Below are 18362 nucleotides of genomic sequence, written 5' to 3' on the forward strand. Positions count from 1 at the left end.
CATTCCGCAGTTCTCCCCACACCTAACTCTGTCCTTCCCATGTTTGGAACTTCAACTTGTTGCTTTGTTAACCTGCTTGTTACAAATGACACCGTAATGGGCCCACAGGATGCTGCCACACACTGAATCACCCACAGCGCCCCCTGATGTCATCAGCTGGCTGCACTGGGACAGTGTTTCCTCTTGATTTCTACGCTCCATTTCATAGATAGCAGGAAATGCGATGAAGGCTATAGAGACTCCTCTCACTACTTGTATTTGCAATTAAAAAGTAGTACATCATAAGTTAAGGAATATACAAATGCATTATAACTCCAAATAGCATTAAGCCTCATACTTTCATCTAGCACATATTACAATATCACAGCAGGCGAGTAAACTGTTGCAATTTACACTTTGAAGGCATATTGAAGCTGCGCAATAGGAACAAAAAAAAACATGCACAACAGGGTCATTGCTGACTGCCAACTAAATTCCACTGGAAAAAGCCCCAGCCATTTATAGTCACGTTGAAAACAAGAAAACCAGATACCTTGACTGAAATCCTTAAGAGGAAGATTTAGCTCTGGCCCAATTCTGATGCCGCCTATTCAAATACATGCCCAAAGCAGAAATTATTTTTACACGTCCATAACTCTGCACCAAGAATACATATCTTCGTTCTTTAAACTGAATCCATTAAAGCATCTAAAATGGCCAAATTTGGTATTCATAATTTACAGCTTAAGTGGATTTGTTGCTGGATTTGTTACACCATTTACATGGACTTTGCAAGTCATGTTCAAGAATTAGCAATACATTTTGCAGCTGTATATAATAGAACAATTTTGTTCACTTTAAATGTATCATTAGGCAAAGTTTACAGAATTGTGATATCTCCTTTCACTGCTGAGTGACAAACTTGTAAACCTGATAGTTTCGTTTTTGAAGTGTTGCAATTTCCTACAATTTTGTTAATAAATCAAATGCTTAAATAAATAATCTACTTCGTACTGTCATTAGATTTTAACTATTTCTTTTAAATTTCGCAAACGTCAAATTCGATGCCGTGGTTACTGAAAAAAAATATTTCTGTGTTTCCATGTATTTAGATAGGAGCCCCGGAGCTAGTTTCCTTTAAACCTATAAATTTGTAAACTTTTTTTTTTTTTTTGAGCTTGCCAATTTTCAACAATTATGGGGAAAAAATCCAGATCCTGAATTAAAATTCCGCTTCCTGTAGACACCAAAATGTGACTCTCTCTCTCTCTTAAATCAACAAACTTCATTAAAATCGGTCCAGGGGTTATTTCAGAAAAGCATTTCTGCAGGTTACATGTATCTGAATAGGTGTTGGTGGAGTTGGGCCTGAGCTAAAGCTTCGTCTTAAAAGAGATGAATAAAAGCTTTGGCAAGTTTTTAACCCATCTTGCGATAGCTCCATCAGCTTAAAAGACATGTCAGGTGACATCAACACAAGTGACGCTTGTGTGATCACTCTAAATGAAACATTTGTAAACAATTTTTCTGCTGCATCAAACAATGATGTACTACATGCAGAACACTACAACTACTTTTTCTACAACTATCTTTTTCTATGGTGCTGCCAAGCTCAGACAATTTACTTTTCAACTTGGCCCCGGTTACAATAAAAAGCAAATTTTAGAAAGCACCAGCACCAATAGTTCTGTAATACTGGCTAATAGTTTACGACAGCAAATAAACAAGTCTACTATGCCTACACAATGAAAAATAGGGGAGATGGTTTCGTTGTGTAAATCGGGGAACAGAAACTCACCCCTTAATCACCGTCTGATACTGCTTACCTGCATTCGTTGCAAACTTCTCGAACATGCGATAATTTACAAACCATTAATTTTCTTGATTCAAACTCCTTTTTAACGTCAGCTCGGCAAGGTTTTCGCAAAACGGACATACAAAACAAAACCAATATCCTTTTACTCATAGGTTCATTTTAGACGGTGCTTCTTTTGTCTGTGTTTTTGAGGCGAAAGCCTTAAGTGGCTAGTTGCAATGGCTCATACCCAAAAAAAAGCAGCCTCTAGTCCAGTAAGGCAAAATGTATCATCAACAAGAATGGTTCACACCCCCGTAAGCAAGCAAAAATGCAATGGCTGAATATGAATGAAGAAACAAATGAAAGAAATGAAGGCAATAAAGAACAAAGAAATAAGGAAAGAAAGAATGAAAGAACCTTTAGGTAGTGCACCAGGTGCTCGCAGGTGTCGTTGAAAGGGTCAACCTACAGTGCCATTCGTTTAATTCACACTGCAGCTTGTTAAGTCTTGCAAGAAGTCTGACCTGTCTGATCGTATAACTTAATGCACTACCATGGGTGCATCAGGCTTTCACCTTCATGTGTTACAGGAGTAGAACGTGCTGCCGAACATTTTTTTTACATTTCAGCAAAACGTTCAACAAGGGTTGCCACAAACAGTTTTTTTTTTTCCCAACACCAGCCTGCCGAAGTAGGTTGAGCATTTCCTTACTGCAAATAATTATGACCCAGCACTGACAGGTTTTCTGTGATGTGCTTCAATGATCAGCACTATTGCTCCTTCCCAATCTATATTAATGGCCTTCCTTCTTTATTGACATCTCAAGTTCATTTGTTTGCCAATGATTGCGTGATATGTTATTCAATATTTACTAACGACCACATTACTTCGCTTCAATCTGATTTGGACTATATGATTGATTGATGTAACATCTGGCTAATGGAACTCAATATTAATCAATGCAAAGTTATGCGTGTGAATAGGAACACCCGTACTCTTTCCACTTAATATTGTTACGTAAGGAGACACAGATGAAAAGCTATATACAAGTATATTTACAACGTAATACGCTGCACTTGGCCAAGAGGCAACAGCCCGCGCTAGCCTCCAAACGTCGTCACCGTCTTCTTACTGCTCGCCTCTTCGTCATTGGAAATACTATTCCGTAGCACTACCCCCGGCGGCAAAAGCGCCGTCCCGGAGCGACTAAAGACCGGACTCGAAAGCAGTGTAGTTGGCCTTGAGCCTACTGACGTGCACGACAGCAGATGACGAGATTGAGCTCACAGGAGCAATTTCGTACGTCACAGGCGTAACCTGGCGCAGCACGCGGTAGGGCCCGGTGTATCGTGAAAGGAGCTTTTCTGAAAGTCTGACGTGAAGAGACGGCGACCACGAGCGCACCAGGCGAAAACTGTACGTCACGGTGGCAAGCGTTGAACCGACGCTGCTGAGTGGTTTGAGAGTTCGTCAGTCGAGCACGGGCAAGCTGGCGTGCATGGTCAGTGAGGGCGATGGCGTCATGCACATACTCGCTTGTTGAGATCACAGCAGGAGGAAGTGCCGTGTCAAAGGGCAAGGTCGGTTCGTGACCGTAGAGTAGATAAAATGGAGAAAATCTGGTGGTGTCGTGCCGGGAAGAATTATAAGCAAATGTGACGTAAGGACGTGTGTCCCAGTCGTGGTGGTCCTTGGAAGCGTACTTGGACAGCATATCGGTAAGAGTACGGTTTACCCGCTCTGTCAGGCCATTGGTTTGAGGATGGTATGAGGTAGTCAGCTTGTGTTGAGTGGAACAGGATAGCAAAATGTCGGCGATAACTTTCGAGAGGAAGTTACGACCACGGTCAGTAAGCAGCTGTCGTGGGGCGCCATGAAGTAAGATAATGTCACGCAAGAGAAAGTCCGCGACGTCAGTGGCGCAACTGGTAGGGAGAGCCTGCGTGATAGCGTATTGGGTGGCGTAATCAGTTGCGATGGCTACCCATTTGTTCCCAGAGGACGACCTGGGAAAGGGACTGAGGAGGTCTAATCCAACACGAAAGAACGGTTCCACAGGGACGGTGATCGGCTGGAGATGACCGGCAGGTAGCACCTGAGGTGTTTTCCGACGCTGGCAGGTATCACAGGCAGCAACATAGCGTCGGACAGAGCGAGCGAGACCAGGCCAGTAGAAGCGGTGGCGGACGCGGTCGTACGTCCGGGTTACCCCAAGATGCCCTGCAGTGGGTGCGTCATGCATCTCAAAGAGCACAGTCTGTCGTAGATGTTTTGGCACGGCAAGAAGAAGATCAGATCCGTCAGGGAGGAAGTTCCCTCAGTACAGAATGCCGCCCTGGAAGACATATCGGCGAATGGATGCGCGGTAGGTGTAGAGCGCAGACGCTCGATGAGTGCTCGCAGCGGTAGGTCTCGGTACTGCTCATCGGCAATGTTAGCGAAGGCAGACATAGAGAAAATGCCGTTGGCGGTACTACTGTCGGCGGCGTCAGGCTCGTCTACCGGGTATTGAGACAGGCAGTCAGCGTCCTTGTGTAGTCAGCCAGATTTGTAGGTGACAGTATACAAATATTCTTGGAGGCGTAAGGCCCAGCGACCAAGTCTTCCTGTAGGATCTTTCAGTGAGCATAACCAGCAAAGTGCGTGATGTCTGTGACAACAGAAAAGGGTCGGCCATATAAGTATGGGCGGAACTTCGCAACCGCCCAAACTAGGGCCAGACACTCACGCTCAGTGATGGAATAGTTGCGCTCAGAGGGTGAGAGGAGCCTGCTGGCGTAAGCGATAACACGGTCGTTGCTGCACTGGCATTGTGCCAGTACTGCACCAATTCCGTGACCGCTGGCATCAGTACGGACTTCGGTAGGCGCAGAAGGATCGAAATGGGCCAGAACGGGAGGTGTTGTGAGAAGGTCGGTTAGATGCGATAATGCAGAGGCCTCGTTATCGCCCCACTGGAGAGGGGCGTGTTTTTTCAAAAGCTTGGTTAGTGGTCGTGCTATGGCCGCGAAATTTTTCACGAAATGGCGGAAGTACGAACAAAGGCCGATGAAGCTGCGCACATCCTTGACACACTTCGGAACAGGGAAGTGCGCAACAGCATGGATTGTGCCTGGGTCCGGTTGCACTCCGTTCGCGTCAACGAGATGCCCAAGGACTGTAATCTGGTGACGGCCGAATTGGCACTTCGATACGTTCAATTGCAGACCGGCTCGACGAAAAATGTCCAGGACTGCCAAGAGGCGCTCGAGGTGCGGAGCGAACATTGAGGAGAATACTATAACGTCGTCCAAGTTGCACAGGCACGTGGACCATTTGAAACCGTGAAGAAGGGAGTCCATCATGAGTTCAAAAGTGGCAGGAGCGTTACATAGACCAAATGGCATCACTTTGAATTGATAAAAACCGTCGGGTGTTACAAAAGCAGTCTTCTCGCAGTCGAGATCGTTCACGGCAATCTGACAGTAGCCGGAGCGAAGGTCAGTAGAGGAGAAGTAGCGAGCACCGTGGAGGCAGTCAAGGGCGTCATCGATCCGAGATAGGGGATACACGTCCTTTTTGGTAACCCTGTTAAGGTGCCAATAATCCACGCAAAAGCGCCGTGAGCCATCCTTCTTTTTTACCAGTACAACAGGTGACGCCCATGGACTACATGACGGTTCTATGATGTTCTTGGCAAGCATTTTGTGAACTTCTGCGTGAATAACTTGACGCTCAGCCGGTGACACTGGATACGGGCGGCGATGAATAGGAGGGGCATCGCCGGTATTAATGTAATGTTTAACAGCTGTAGTTTGGGCCAAAGGACGATCGTTAAAGTAAAAAATATTGTGGTAGGAAAACAGAACGTGGTAGAGCTCACGAGCGTGCTCAGACGGCATGTCGGGCGCAATCATTTTCTGTAAATCGGCAACGGTACAAGATGCCGAGTGCGATGGTAGAGGAGGATCGGCTGAGTCTAGTTGTCATTGCCGGGAGCCATGAAGGAAGGCTCGACGTATCGTCCACTGCGAAGCTCCGTGACGAGGTACAGGGAACGTCCACCTCCACCAGATATGTTACACGAGAACACACAGATGAAAAGCTATATACAAGTATATTTACAACGTAATACACCGCACTTGGCCAAGAAGCAACAGCCCGCGCTAGCCTCAAAACGTTGTCATCGTCTTCTTACTGCTCGCCTCTTCGTCATTGGAAATACTATTCCGTAGGAATATATCAATAAAATTTGTTTCGTACCTGCTAACTTAGGTGTCCGCATAACTTGAGTATATAATGAATCAAGCCAATAACATGCCTGGTTACTTCCATCAAAATTTTTCCAAGCACCATTCTTTAATATTATTACTTTGCAAATCATTAGTGCATCCCAATTAGAATATGCCACAGCTGTGTCAGACCCATACCATGTAAACCTTATTTTCTAGATCGCACTTATTCAAAATACTAGTTCAGTGCGGTATATATTTTCGAATTATAACTGCACTGCTACCATAACTTTAACGAAGACAGAGTTAATCTAGCTCTTCCATCACTTGCTACATATAGAACAATAGCAGGTTTGAGCCTGTTTCAAAAATTTTATCCCCCTTCCTCCCTTCATAGTGAATTCATTTTTCAATGTGCCATGCCACACTGATCATCACCATTAAGTTGGGATTTACGATAACAAACCCTTCTGCAAGGCATAAGCTATCATTCCATAATTAGGAACTTGTAGCATGTTACACTGTTTATTACATTTGCCATATTTGCAAACAATTCTGCGAGGTGTTTGTCATGTTCGCATGCTCCAGCTGCATGTGCATCCCACGAAAGCAAGAACGGCACCGACACTGCAAAGAAAAGTTGCTGCTCTCTGCTGGCAGCAGAAAAGAACAAAAGGCAACTACAGCCCATGGGTTGCTGCTTTTGCTTGTGTTCCAAGCAACTGCGTGGTGCTCAATGCGCCCTCGATCCACGTGACAAACACATCAGTATTAGCTAACAATGTATAATTATAAATTATTATTATTTGTTGTCTTTCATCATCTCTGTAAGGCCCATGGACCTTGAGGGCAACATAAATAAATAAATAAATAAATAAATAAATAAATAAATAAAATATGCAATAACTTGATTACTTCTTGGCCTCAATTTCGGAATTTGTACACATGCTTCAAACTGAATACAGTAGAACCTCGTTCATACGTTTTGGAAAAAAAAACGCGAGAAAATCGTACTAACCGGGAAAACGTACGATCCGAAGCAACTAATGCTGACTGTTGTTGACATCTACGTAATGCGACGCGTCACGCGGATCGTTGCAACACGAGACGCCGATGCGCGTCGACCTGGTGGTGCTCCCGCGGCGGCCCGAGAGACCTTTTCTTTTTTTGTTTTCCTATTGCGTGGTGTTTTAAGAGGACGACGGGAAACCGAAGCGAAATCGAGCTGGTGCGCAACGCCGGATGCCGCCAAAGCGAAACGTGATGCCCACATCGCGTCGCCTGCAGCAGGGAACGGCGGCGCGTTTGGATTATCGCCTACTAAAAGCGTGCAGTACGCTTCCAACGACACTACGCACCACGCTCTGCAAAACAGATAGGTGAAGATGCTTATCGCAATAGGTTTGGCGGCGATAGCTGTGATTGCGGCGTGCGATGACTCGAGTGGAGATTTGCTATTACCGAAATAAGAAAGGTGCGCGCCGTAGTTTTCACGTGAGACGGGTGGCTGCATACTGTTTTCGATCGCGCGCGCCTCGCGCCTTTTCTTGTTCACACGGGATCTCTCGAGCGGCCGGAAAACGTGTGGACGTTTTCCGGCCGATACGTTTTGTATCGCAGTGCGCAGCAGAGGGAACGGCGGCGCGTTTCGGCTATCGCCTATTAGAAGCGTGCGCTACGCTTCCGAAGGCACCACGTGCTGTGAAAATGATATGCGAAGATACTTATCAGAATAAGATTGGCGGTGATAGCTGCGAATGCCGCGTGCGACGACGCCGGAGAAGATTTGCTGGCACCGAGAAATTGAGTGCGGGCCGGCGTTTACACGCGAGACGGGCGGGCGAGTATTGCGGTGAAGCTGCAGCGGCAGGCAGCTATATACTGTTCCCGATCACGTGCGCCTCGCGCCTTTTCTTGTTCACAAGGGATCTAGCGGTGGGAAAACATATCACACGATCGCAGTTTGGTGACGTGCTGAACGTTGGTGCCGAAAAACCGTGTTTTCCGGGAACGTATGAAGCGGTTAAAATACAAGCGTAACTCTACGCGGTCGTTTCTTGTGTTCTCGATTGCGAACGTTGGCGCCGGGAAAACGTACGTAACGGGAACACATCAACGAGGTTGTACGGTAAATAAACCCCGCCTTACAAGGTGTCGCTACCAGCGCTGTTGCTGCCGTACACCTCTACAGCAGCCTCATATTCTGCAAATCATACTACGTGTGCAGACAAGCTAAAAGTTTCTAATGTCTCCAACCACTACTTCTCGCACCATTATCATGAGCGAAACATCCGAGTTACGTATGCAATGGTGAAGTGGGAGGTGAGCAGGTCCCACTTTTGGTGGAAAGAAACTAGGCCCTCGGGAGGGTTCAACAAACCATCCCCGGTCAGTTATTTCGGGTGCACCCAGGCTGATACAGTTTTGCGCAGTACGTTTAGGTTTAAAATAGGGCATGCTCAGTGGACGGAGCATACAGATAGGGGTGCAACAATATATGAAACTTTTGAAAGTTCAGGATATGTGGCGAAAGTAGCGCTGTCAACGATTCGGCCATCGCGCACTATCGCAATGGAAAGCTGCAGCAGTCTGTTGGAACAGTTCGTGCATGAAAACATTTACAACTGTGATGAAACTGGGTTGCTCAACAAGATGATCCCAGTGAAAATGCTTGTGTTCGCTGTGATCCCTGCCATGGTGGCAAACACAGCATCAAATAGCTGACTGTCCTCATCAGCAGCAACATGTTGGGCAGTGAGAAGCTTCCAATGCTTGTCATAGGGAAATAATGATATCCCAAGATATTCATTCTGAGGGGGCAACCCTACTGTTTCTGTACCAAGCAAACAAGAAGGTCTGGATAACGCAGCAGTCATTCGGAATATACATCTGCAAGTTGGATAAAAGGTTTCAACAGCAGAATAGAAAAGTTCTGATGTTTGTGGACAAATGCACTGTGCATGGACACATAGACACAGCTCAACTTCTGTGTGGAGTTAACTGACAATGAAATTGTGCATCAAGTGATGGTGGATTCGGACAATTCTGGCACTGAAAATAAAGACCTAGCGCCTGCACTGTGACAACTCAAGAGTTTATGCGAGCATTGATGATGCTGTCATTAATGTACAGTGATGACTATGTCTGAAATTGAAGCAAACCTCATTGCATGCAAGCAGAACGCCATATGAGAGCAAGGCAACAAAGTTTTCAAGCCAACTACGTGCCCACACTGACACCTCAAGTTTTCGGGGTCAGACACCAAAGCCTTTGTTAAAAACACCCAAGACAGCTGACTGCTGTAAAGTGTTTGCAATGCTGCTGCTATTTCGTTATTCCAATGCCCATAAGAATGCCTAATAAGTAGCACAAAATTTGTAGAAAGTACTCACAATAGGTTAAGTTGCATTTGCCGTCGAATTAGTGCATTCTTTTCGTTGACCAGGGCAAACCATTTCTGCATGCAGCGGTCTTCCTCCTCCTGGTCCCCTGCACAAAAATATGGGAAACAATGATTGTTTTTGAACAAGCATCAGGCTTGGACGTTCGCGGCAGTGTGGGTACTTGGTATAATCACTGTACTTGTTATGTCAATTCACATGAATATAATAATGATATTAATATAGTGATCCATGTAAAGCTATTGAAAAGGAAGCAAACACAGAAGAGTATGATGGAGGCTTATTAATAAGAATAAGCAGTTTGAGACTTGAACCTGATATTGGAACTTAATAGGTAACAATAACTTTTTTAACCTGAGACTACGGAAATACACTTGTGTTACTTGTTTAAATAGCGTTGGGCTGCTAAGCACGAGGTCGCGAGATCAAATCCCGGCCATGGTGGCCGCATTTTGATGGGGGCGAAATGCGAAAACACCCGTGTACTTAGATTTAGGTGCACGTTAAAGAACCCTAGGTGGCCCAAATTTCCAGAGTCCCCCACTAGGGTGTGCCTCATAATCAGCTTGTAGTTTGGCCACGAAAAACCCCATAATTTTATTTTATTTAACTTGTTCAAATACACAAAGTTGGTTTTAGTTAAGCTGCCTAAGCGAAATGTTGTCTCAAGAGGCTCAATGCAACTAGAAGCCATTGTTGCCAGACTGAAAAAAAAATAATGCAGATTTAATGCACTGTGGGGAATTGGTGTAACACGATAAGAGACACACTTCAGTCCTTCCTCACATTTCATGCAGCAGGTTGTGGTGACAAGCACATCCCGAAACCATTCTCGACTACGCCAGCGGAGTCGAGAGACACTCGCTGAGAAATACGACACAGCTCTACTACTGACCACAGCATCTTAATTTCTAAGCACCACAAAGAGAGCTTCACTAAAAAATGGCCTCCAAATCAGAGCCACTTATGTCCAACTGTAGAATTGGCATATAAAAATAATGGTTGCAAATGGACAATGGAATGGCTGCATGGGCTTCTTCTTTCTTCACTTCTTTCTTCACTGTCCGCCAGCAGAACGCTCGCTAGCTAGCAGGGTGCTGGCTACAACGGTGAAATTTATCAAACGAGAAACCCAGCACCCAGTAGCAGCTACACCAAACCAATGAGAGGTAGGTAAAGAAAGCTTCGCTTTAAAAGCAATACTTCACGTGATCTGGGATATGTATAACAATGCTCAAACCTTGTGGAGAAATCTGGGGCCCAAACCCTGGCTGTCTGTTTCGGGCCCCACTTGCGCCAGCCTTCTGCCTCTTCCTCTTCCGTCGCTGCTACTTTCCAAAAGGACGAGATCGCTCACAGACGAAATGACAACAGTTTCCACAAACCCAACCAAGTGTCCCTCTCATAGCCATTGGTGCGAATCGAAGTCGGACCTGAATCTAAGCACCTAAGTGTTTTCGCAGTCAGCCCCCGCAGAAAATGCAGCCACAATGGCCGGGAATTAACAACCACATCCCCAGCTCAGCAGCAGATTGCCATGACCACTGAGTCGGCTGGTAATAGTGGTTGGTAAAGAGGTCATGGCTGAGGACGAGGCTAGCTCAGAATTAAAAGTTATATATTGAAGTGTTCGTGATCGCATTGTGCCAATAATTATAAACGAAATAATGCAGGACATCACAGAGGCTGCCACTCACCGCTCTTCATCACCTGTCGCAGGTAAGGCTCAAACCGCTCTGCCTGGGCATCGACCCGTTGCCGCTCGCGCTCCAGGGCCTCCAGCTCCAGCTCTACGTAGGTTTGCCGCCGCCTTGAGCCACTGGACAGCTGCGTCATAGAATGAGCACAAATAAGGGAGCCAGGCAGTAGAGCATGTTACATTTCACATGAACTTGCTTCGAAATTTCATAATGCATATGTGCAGAAACTGGACCTATAGCCTATTGCTGGTGTATTAGTATGTCTGGTATAAAAGTACAACTGGAGCTGTGATACATCAGTAATTGTTCAGGCAAACAGAAAAAAAAGCAGTTTAATATAATGCAAAGACCCTTGCTGGTTCAGCAACAGAATATTCCTTGTTAGCAGGATATAATTTTTCCAGCTAACAAAATGCACAGGCAGCTTTGGAAGTCCAATAAGCCAGTTTGAACTAATTTATTGCTTTCACGTGCCTGAAAAGTGGATGCACAAAAGGCACGTTTAGCAGTTTTTGCACTAATCATAGCCACTTTTCCGAGCTCTTTGCTAGGGTAGCTATGCACTGAATTTGGCTGCACTTTAGGTGTGGCACAGGTGAAAAAAAAAAAAAAAATCTATGAGACTTTTAAAAGTCTGCCTCTGTACTATATTCACAGTCTCGTTACACTCGGGCAAAAACATTCGTCCTTCTGGAACCATTAAACATTCATCCCTCCTGAAGCATTCTGCTGCACATTGTTAGCCCTAGCACAATTCCCGATGCTGTAATTGCTGCGTACACTCACCTCACTATCTCGACTTAGCTCCTCAGACCGTTCAGAATCGTCGGAGCCTGCAAAAAGTAGGCATCACTCGCATCAGGCAACTGTAGGTTGAAAATGGAACAGCGTTTAGACAACAATGCAACAAACAGTATCATACAATGAAAAGTAAATGTACAGCAATTATGAATAATAACAATTAAAGAAAGAACGAAAGGGCATTGAAATATTAGTTGCCCAGACAAGTGCAGCATGTGACACAATCATATTGTCCAAAGGTTAGCATAGAAGCATAAATGCGAGTTTCTAAATATGCGATGACAAAGTGGAGCTTTACTGACATCACACTGCTGGTGCAGCCAGGAGCTGTATTTTGCGAGGATTAGCTTCTTGCAATTCTAATAATTTGTTTTAAAAGAAATTAAAATTATGCTGGTCTTAATATTAGTATTAATTACTGTTACGGCATCGAGCTTGTGCAAATTTAACTCTGACATGACTTACTGCACGAATGCACAAAAGCAGTCACTTTATACATGCTGTGCCAGTTCTTTTTCCAGTGCAGCCGCGACAACAGCAGTGTTGTTCACTGTCATTTGTGCCCCGTCAGCTGTTACATGTATTCTGGTACAATGCAGCTATAATAAAGATAGATAAGAAAAGAAGGAACACCTCATCACTCCTGTCAATACGGAATCATTTGAAGAGAAGTACAGTGTAGTATGCAGGTACAGTGAAGCCCACCCTTAAGTTGAACAAGGTTAGTATATTTGCCAATACAATTTTAATATTTCATTAACGTCACTGAGAGTACATGCTTGATACTTACTGACAAAAAATATTTCCCCAGGCCGTCCTATCAAAACTAAACTGCAATCGGCAGCAATACTAATTAGTTGTTACGTTTAATAAGAGTGCACAGTACTGCACCGTCAGAAAAAATGTCTACAGTTAGACAATCTGTAAAAATAATTTACTTACGATTGGTTTCACGTCTGCAACATTTCAGCAGTACACCTCTATGCATCAGAGGCAATCGCACAACCGTTTGCTTTGCAAGGATACAGGGACAGCCACAATGCACTCAACAAGATCTTATCGATCACCACCCGGACTTTCGCTTTTTGAAACGACCAGAGTACCCTTACCAGTCAGACTTACAGTGGAAAAGCCTTCTGTGTCTACTAGACGATGCTTTGCAGACACTACAGACTATGCAGGTTCCTACGGTAAGGGCGAAAAAAATCAGGCAGGGTGCAATATCAGGCAGGTTGTCCAATGGCTGTGCTTAGGAGCAGCATGGTAATGGAACTGGAGGGAAAAAAAACGTTGACAGTCCTGCACCTTAGCGAACCCAGGACATTTTTTTGTCTGGAGAGGGGTAGTGGGGCTGAAATTTTGTCCATAATTCAAGAAAGTATTTAAGAGGCTCTAAAGAGAATAGCATTTTGGAAAGAGAGTATGAATTGTGGAAGGCAGGTGCTATGCTATTGCCTTGCCACCTCCTCGCTAAATTAACCTCACGATAAAGGTATCGATGTAACAATGATAATAATAAAAGAGCTACAAGAAACATATTTGTGATGAGTATGTAACAAAGGGTGGCTTTGCCCCTTGTTTCCCTTATTACGAAGGCTTCATTATATGTATCCCCAGGCAAATGGGTAACATAAATTTTGTTTGCTTTTAATTGACCTTACCTTGTTTACTCTAGTATGTAAATGCTATTGCATTCGTTTTTTTTATCTTATTCTACCTATCCTCTTGCCATTGCCCTTGATAGTTCTTCCTTGTGCCTGTACATAACTGACTGTAAACGATGCACTTCTGTAGTGTCGAGGGGCCATTCACCTTGTCAAGCAAAATGTAAGAGCTTTTAGTGAGAGCTCGTTCCTCTCATGCAAAGGAAAATAAATTGAACTGAACATAGCATCTTTCTTTTTAATGAAGTGAACAAAACCTTTAAAAATCCGCTGTGGCATGTAGCACAACTCTACACCTCTAGCTGGACTACTGTAAGCGGTTGACATTTCTTGCATGAAAAATTGAAATTTATACTCCACTAATAACAAAATTGTGCCAATTACTTTATGGCACATATTGCAATTTACTAATTGTAACGAATGAGTTTTCAAGGCATATCTACTTGGAAGAAATTTTATGGATGACACCAACTCTCTAGATGACGAAATACATTGATGTTCTTGTCATCGTTCAAATTCGATGAAGAAAATAGAGTTTTATTAATAAGTAAGTAGAACAAAAGCGCATCTTTATCGCGAGTTTGACAGTGCTTATCTCAGAACTGCTGTTAGTTTCAAGATTCGTTCCAAGTGGATGCGCCTTGAGAACTCACTACCCAAAATTGGTGAATTGAAATTTGCGTCATAAAAGCAATTAGCTGTTAAAAAAATTCAGGATTGGGAGGTTCTAAACTCTTCCCCCTCCGCCCCCTCAACATCTGGTGCATTACTGCACTCGCTCCTACAGAAACTGCAAACATTGTGAATCAACTAGCCCTTAACTGACAATGACTGCCATTTAATTGGGTGAACTTTGTTACTCTTCCCCCTTTAGCCAACAGACAATGTTATCATACGGTTACATTTCTCGGCTATTTTTCTCATAACCTTCAAACAAAGTATGAACTTATTTTGCATTTTTCCCTTTTCGCCAGCTTTACATGCACTGATGAACTGTACCCTTATTCCATAATTCACGGAGACAGTAGATAACAAGCAATAATAAAATGGTCATTACAGTGCATTTAAGCATTACAGTATGCAAAAATTTTGGCTAGTATGAACAGATTTCCTCAAAGAACTTACCAACACTACCTCTTCACATTAATATTCATTCTATTTGTGGGTAACTGCCGCCTTCTCCATGAAGACTGATTACTTATCAAGAATGGCAGCCGGTGGGAAACAGTTTCAGAGATCATTGTTACAACCTACGGCTCCTGCAACTGAGCTGGCAAGTGCAAGATGTACTCACACATTCTTTTATTGGGTTGCCTGCTATCTAAAAGCATGAATTTTTTTACAGTGATCATGTCACCTCTTCAGAAAGAATGCTGACAGATTTTTGACAACTGTAATTGCCTTTCACATGTCTTTAACACGGCAAATGAGATAGCTACAGCAGCCATTGCATTGAGGTGCGCATATTCTAAAAACTGTTTGGTACTGCCATGTTGTGAATATGGCATGAATAATGGCAACAATGAACACTCAACATAGCAATAATCATCATACGGGCCACAGACTCCATTACCGCTCAAGAAAAAAAAAAGTACAGCTCCTGTAGTAATAACAGTGTTTTGATAGTGAATATAGCAGACACGAGGTCAACATTTGTCTTCCAGTTTCATGACCATGCTGTTTTCAATAGTGCATCAGTGCGGTGCAGTGGCATGCAGTGATAAGGACCACATTCTGGAACAACTGCTTAGGCCAATATCACCTTTAATTAAGGATTTGCTAGTTGCCCAGACCAATGGAAGCATTTAACGACACAGTAAGTTTCTGGGATGCTTGCATCGGCATCAGACTTTCACATTTACTGATCTTAAAAGGTGTTTCACCCACTAGAAGTGCTCTGGGGAGGCTAGGGGGTTTTTTGGGCCGCTGAAACATTGAAACCCTGTTTCGTCAAAATTCGTGACTAAACAAATTTTGTGCCTAAGAGTTCGATCTTGTAATATTGTCGCATACACATTGTTTTCATTTTTACCGGTGACTGATTTTCCACGGGTATTACTGTTATCGAGTTATCGCTTGGCACAAAATATAACGTCAATTTTAAATGTCTCTCGCCAATATCAACAGATAATGAATATATGCATATAGAATACTGGATATAAGGATGCGACTTCGTTAGAGCAAAGTTCAACCACACAACCCATCCTTCGCATGATGGCTGAATTGCCATACATGCAGCTCTCACGGACGCTATACTAGCGAACAACTTTTCTTGGTAATGAAGCGATAGCTACGGGGGCGGAACTTCTCCCATGTATTCCTAAGCGAAGTAGACCGTGCGAGTTTGGCATGGTTTCAATTTTTCTATTCTTGCATATCTCCTTTAATTTCCGAAATTTTTGCAGCTAATCCATGTTTACAGACAACCCGTATACAATGGCATCAAGTTCAGTACTTTAAGTAAACTGAACAGAAATTGTTCGCCTCATTTTGGCACAACATGTAGTGCTCGTTTCACAGAGATGTTCATGGTAATGTTGCTTATGGTACACCTTTGCACTCTTTCATCAGGAAAGCTGTTTAGAGGAATTCGGTTCCGCAGCTTTGGTTCTCTAGGCTTCGCTTCATAGTGAAGAAAAATTGTCTGTGAGCATAGTGCAATATTTCCCTCTAGCAGGAGAGATTATGCTGTCAAGAGCGACTGTTCCAGAATACGGGGCAGGGTTTTCCAGACACATGCAGAGGTCAACGTGTGCATGCAAGCATGTCAGGCAGGGCTGTCTCTACTCACCACCTATGCGCCTCTTCTGGAACTGGTAAAACCTGGTAGGCCGCAAGGAGCTACCTAGAGAACCACACCACCACTTTCAGCATGCACGCCACCCCCTTCACCAATCCCCCAAAATCCGTCACCGACCCTCTCCAAACATTCCTTCGGGTGCAATGTGCAGCAAGCAGGCATGCGTCTCATGCTGGTGTTAAAAAAATATTAAACAGATGCTAAAGACTAAATATCAAAGATTGAAAAAGTGTGAAAAACATGGACAAGTCAGCAGACAACACAAACATTGGTCATCTCATAACACCAGCAACAACATTAGTGCTTGCACTGTCTGCACAGTGGACATCGCAAATGCTGGTCACCCCCCGATGACATCGGTGCTTTTGCCGTCTGCTAACTTTCACAGTCAGCACAGCAGACAAAAGTGCCAGTCGTCTTGTGACGACACCAGCAACACCACCATTGCTTAAGCCATCTGCTCACTCTATTTATGCCATCAGGTCAGCAGATGACAAAAGCACTGGGCGTCTTGAGAAGACAGCAACAACATGAGGGCTTGTGCCATCTGCTCACTCTACTTAAGCAGTGTTCCTAGCAGACGACACAACAGCTGGTCGTCTTGTGACAGCACTAGTGACGACCCCAGTGCTTGTGCCATATGTTCTTTCTACTTGTTCTGTCTGCCAGCCCATCCATGCTTTTCTGGCTACTTTCAAGCTCCAAAATCTCTAAGGGTGTTAAAAATAAATAAGTATGGAACATCCTAACTAGGCCAAGCCAACAGCTGACAGAACAAATATCAAATCAAGCTAAAGTGACTGGTTAGTTTTTGAGGGTGTCTACAGTGCCACTTTTATTCAGAACTAGAGTTTCTAACAGTTATGCTTAAAAGGAAAAGCGGTGCTGGGGTATTGTTGAAGGCACCGGGATGCCTGGAAGTGGGCAACTTCAGATTGCCAGCTTACTAATTTCATTCACAATAAATTCCAATGTGGAAGCCATCTGTGGAAACTCAAAATATGCCGATTACATTGCAATTAAGCGGTGGTCCCATGTGTCACGGCTACTGTCAACCCCGTGTCTTCACCACAGCCATCACAGATGGCGCCACTGTTCCGTTGCAGCATGACAAATTTTTAATGGTGCCACCAAGGATGACACCAACAACCACTTCCATCAGCTAGCCAGTCATCATCAGCATCAGCCTGGTTACGCTCACTGCAGGGCAAAGGCCTCTCCCATACTTCTCCAACTACCCTGGTCATGTACTAATTGTGGCCATGTTGTCCCTGCAAACTTCTTAATTTCATCCGTCCACCTAACTTTCTGCCGCCCCCTGCTACGCTTCCCTTCCCTTGAAATCCAGTCCGTAACCCCAGCCAGTACCACCTCAACACTTCTTGTATGCATTCGTTCTAATATTACCACGAAATCCATCAACACCTTTAAACTTCTTCACAAAAATCTATTTTGTAAACTTAACAAACATTTTGGGAGACATGGCAGATACTATGTCTGTGTAATCCAACCTTGAAAGAGCTGCATGCTACGTGATGATTTGATGCATTTGTGCTGCATGCATCATTTCTTTTTCCATCATTCGCCGAGTTTTCTTCGGTTTTCCTGCGAGCCCTCTTTGTTAGCAACATCATCAGAAACTAGCTCAGGTAAAGCAAGCAATCCACAAAGAACACTGAAAGCATCAAAACTAAATTTAGTTCGAGAATCAATTTCTAGATGCTTCGTGCATCTCTTTCTTTCCTATCGATGGCTTCCTTTTCCCAAACTCCACAGAGTTTCTGGTGCTAATATCTGGTGCTAATACTCACAGAAGCTGCAACTATGCAGCCAGCATGGGAATAATGGTCCAGTACGGTCGCCGATCGATACACCGGACACCAATAATCCGATCATGCTCAGTAATTCCGACAGCTTTGCAGCACCGTTAACGGTGCCACTTCCCATAGACTAAATGTGTAAAGACGACCAATATTTCGGACAGCCGCCAGCGCTACATTCAATTAT

The 18362-nt window shown here is 44.1% G+C and overlaps 1 protein-coding gene across 6 annotated transcripts in view; it reads right to left on the minus strand.

Annotated features, from left to right (window-relative positions):
* Ehbp1 (Eps15 homology domain containing protein-binding protein 1) overlaps positions 1-18362 on the minus strand; it is a 75795-nt gene that overhangs the window by 12231 nt on the left and 45202 nt on the right. For 4 of the 6 annotated variants that reach the window (XM_055077968.2, XM_050192490.3, XM_055077967.2 and 1 more), the window contains exons 13-16: positions 16347-16400; positions 11877-11923; positions 11088-11217; positions 9382-9478 (exon numbers count right to left, since the gene is read on the minus strand). In XM_055077968.2, coding sequence (XP_054933943.1) covers positions 9382-9478; positions 11088-11217; positions 11877-11923; positions 16347-16400 — 328 coding nt within the window. Of the gene's footprint in view, positions 1-9381; positions 9479-11087; positions 11218-11876; positions 11924-12981; positions 13077-16346; positions 16401-18362 lie in introns of those variants that run through there. The other 2 variants (XM_055077969.2, XM_055077971.2) reach the window with 2 other exon arrangements.

The sequence above is a fragment of the Dermacentor andersoni genome, chromosome 10, assembly GCF_023375885.2.
Source record: "Dermacentor andersoni chromosome 10, qqDerAnde1_hic_scaffold, whole genome shotgun sequence".
In the NCBI taxonomy this organism is placed as follows: domain Eukaryota; kingdom Metazoa; phylum Arthropoda; class Arachnida; order Ixodida; family Ixodidae; genus Dermacentor; species Dermacentor andersoni.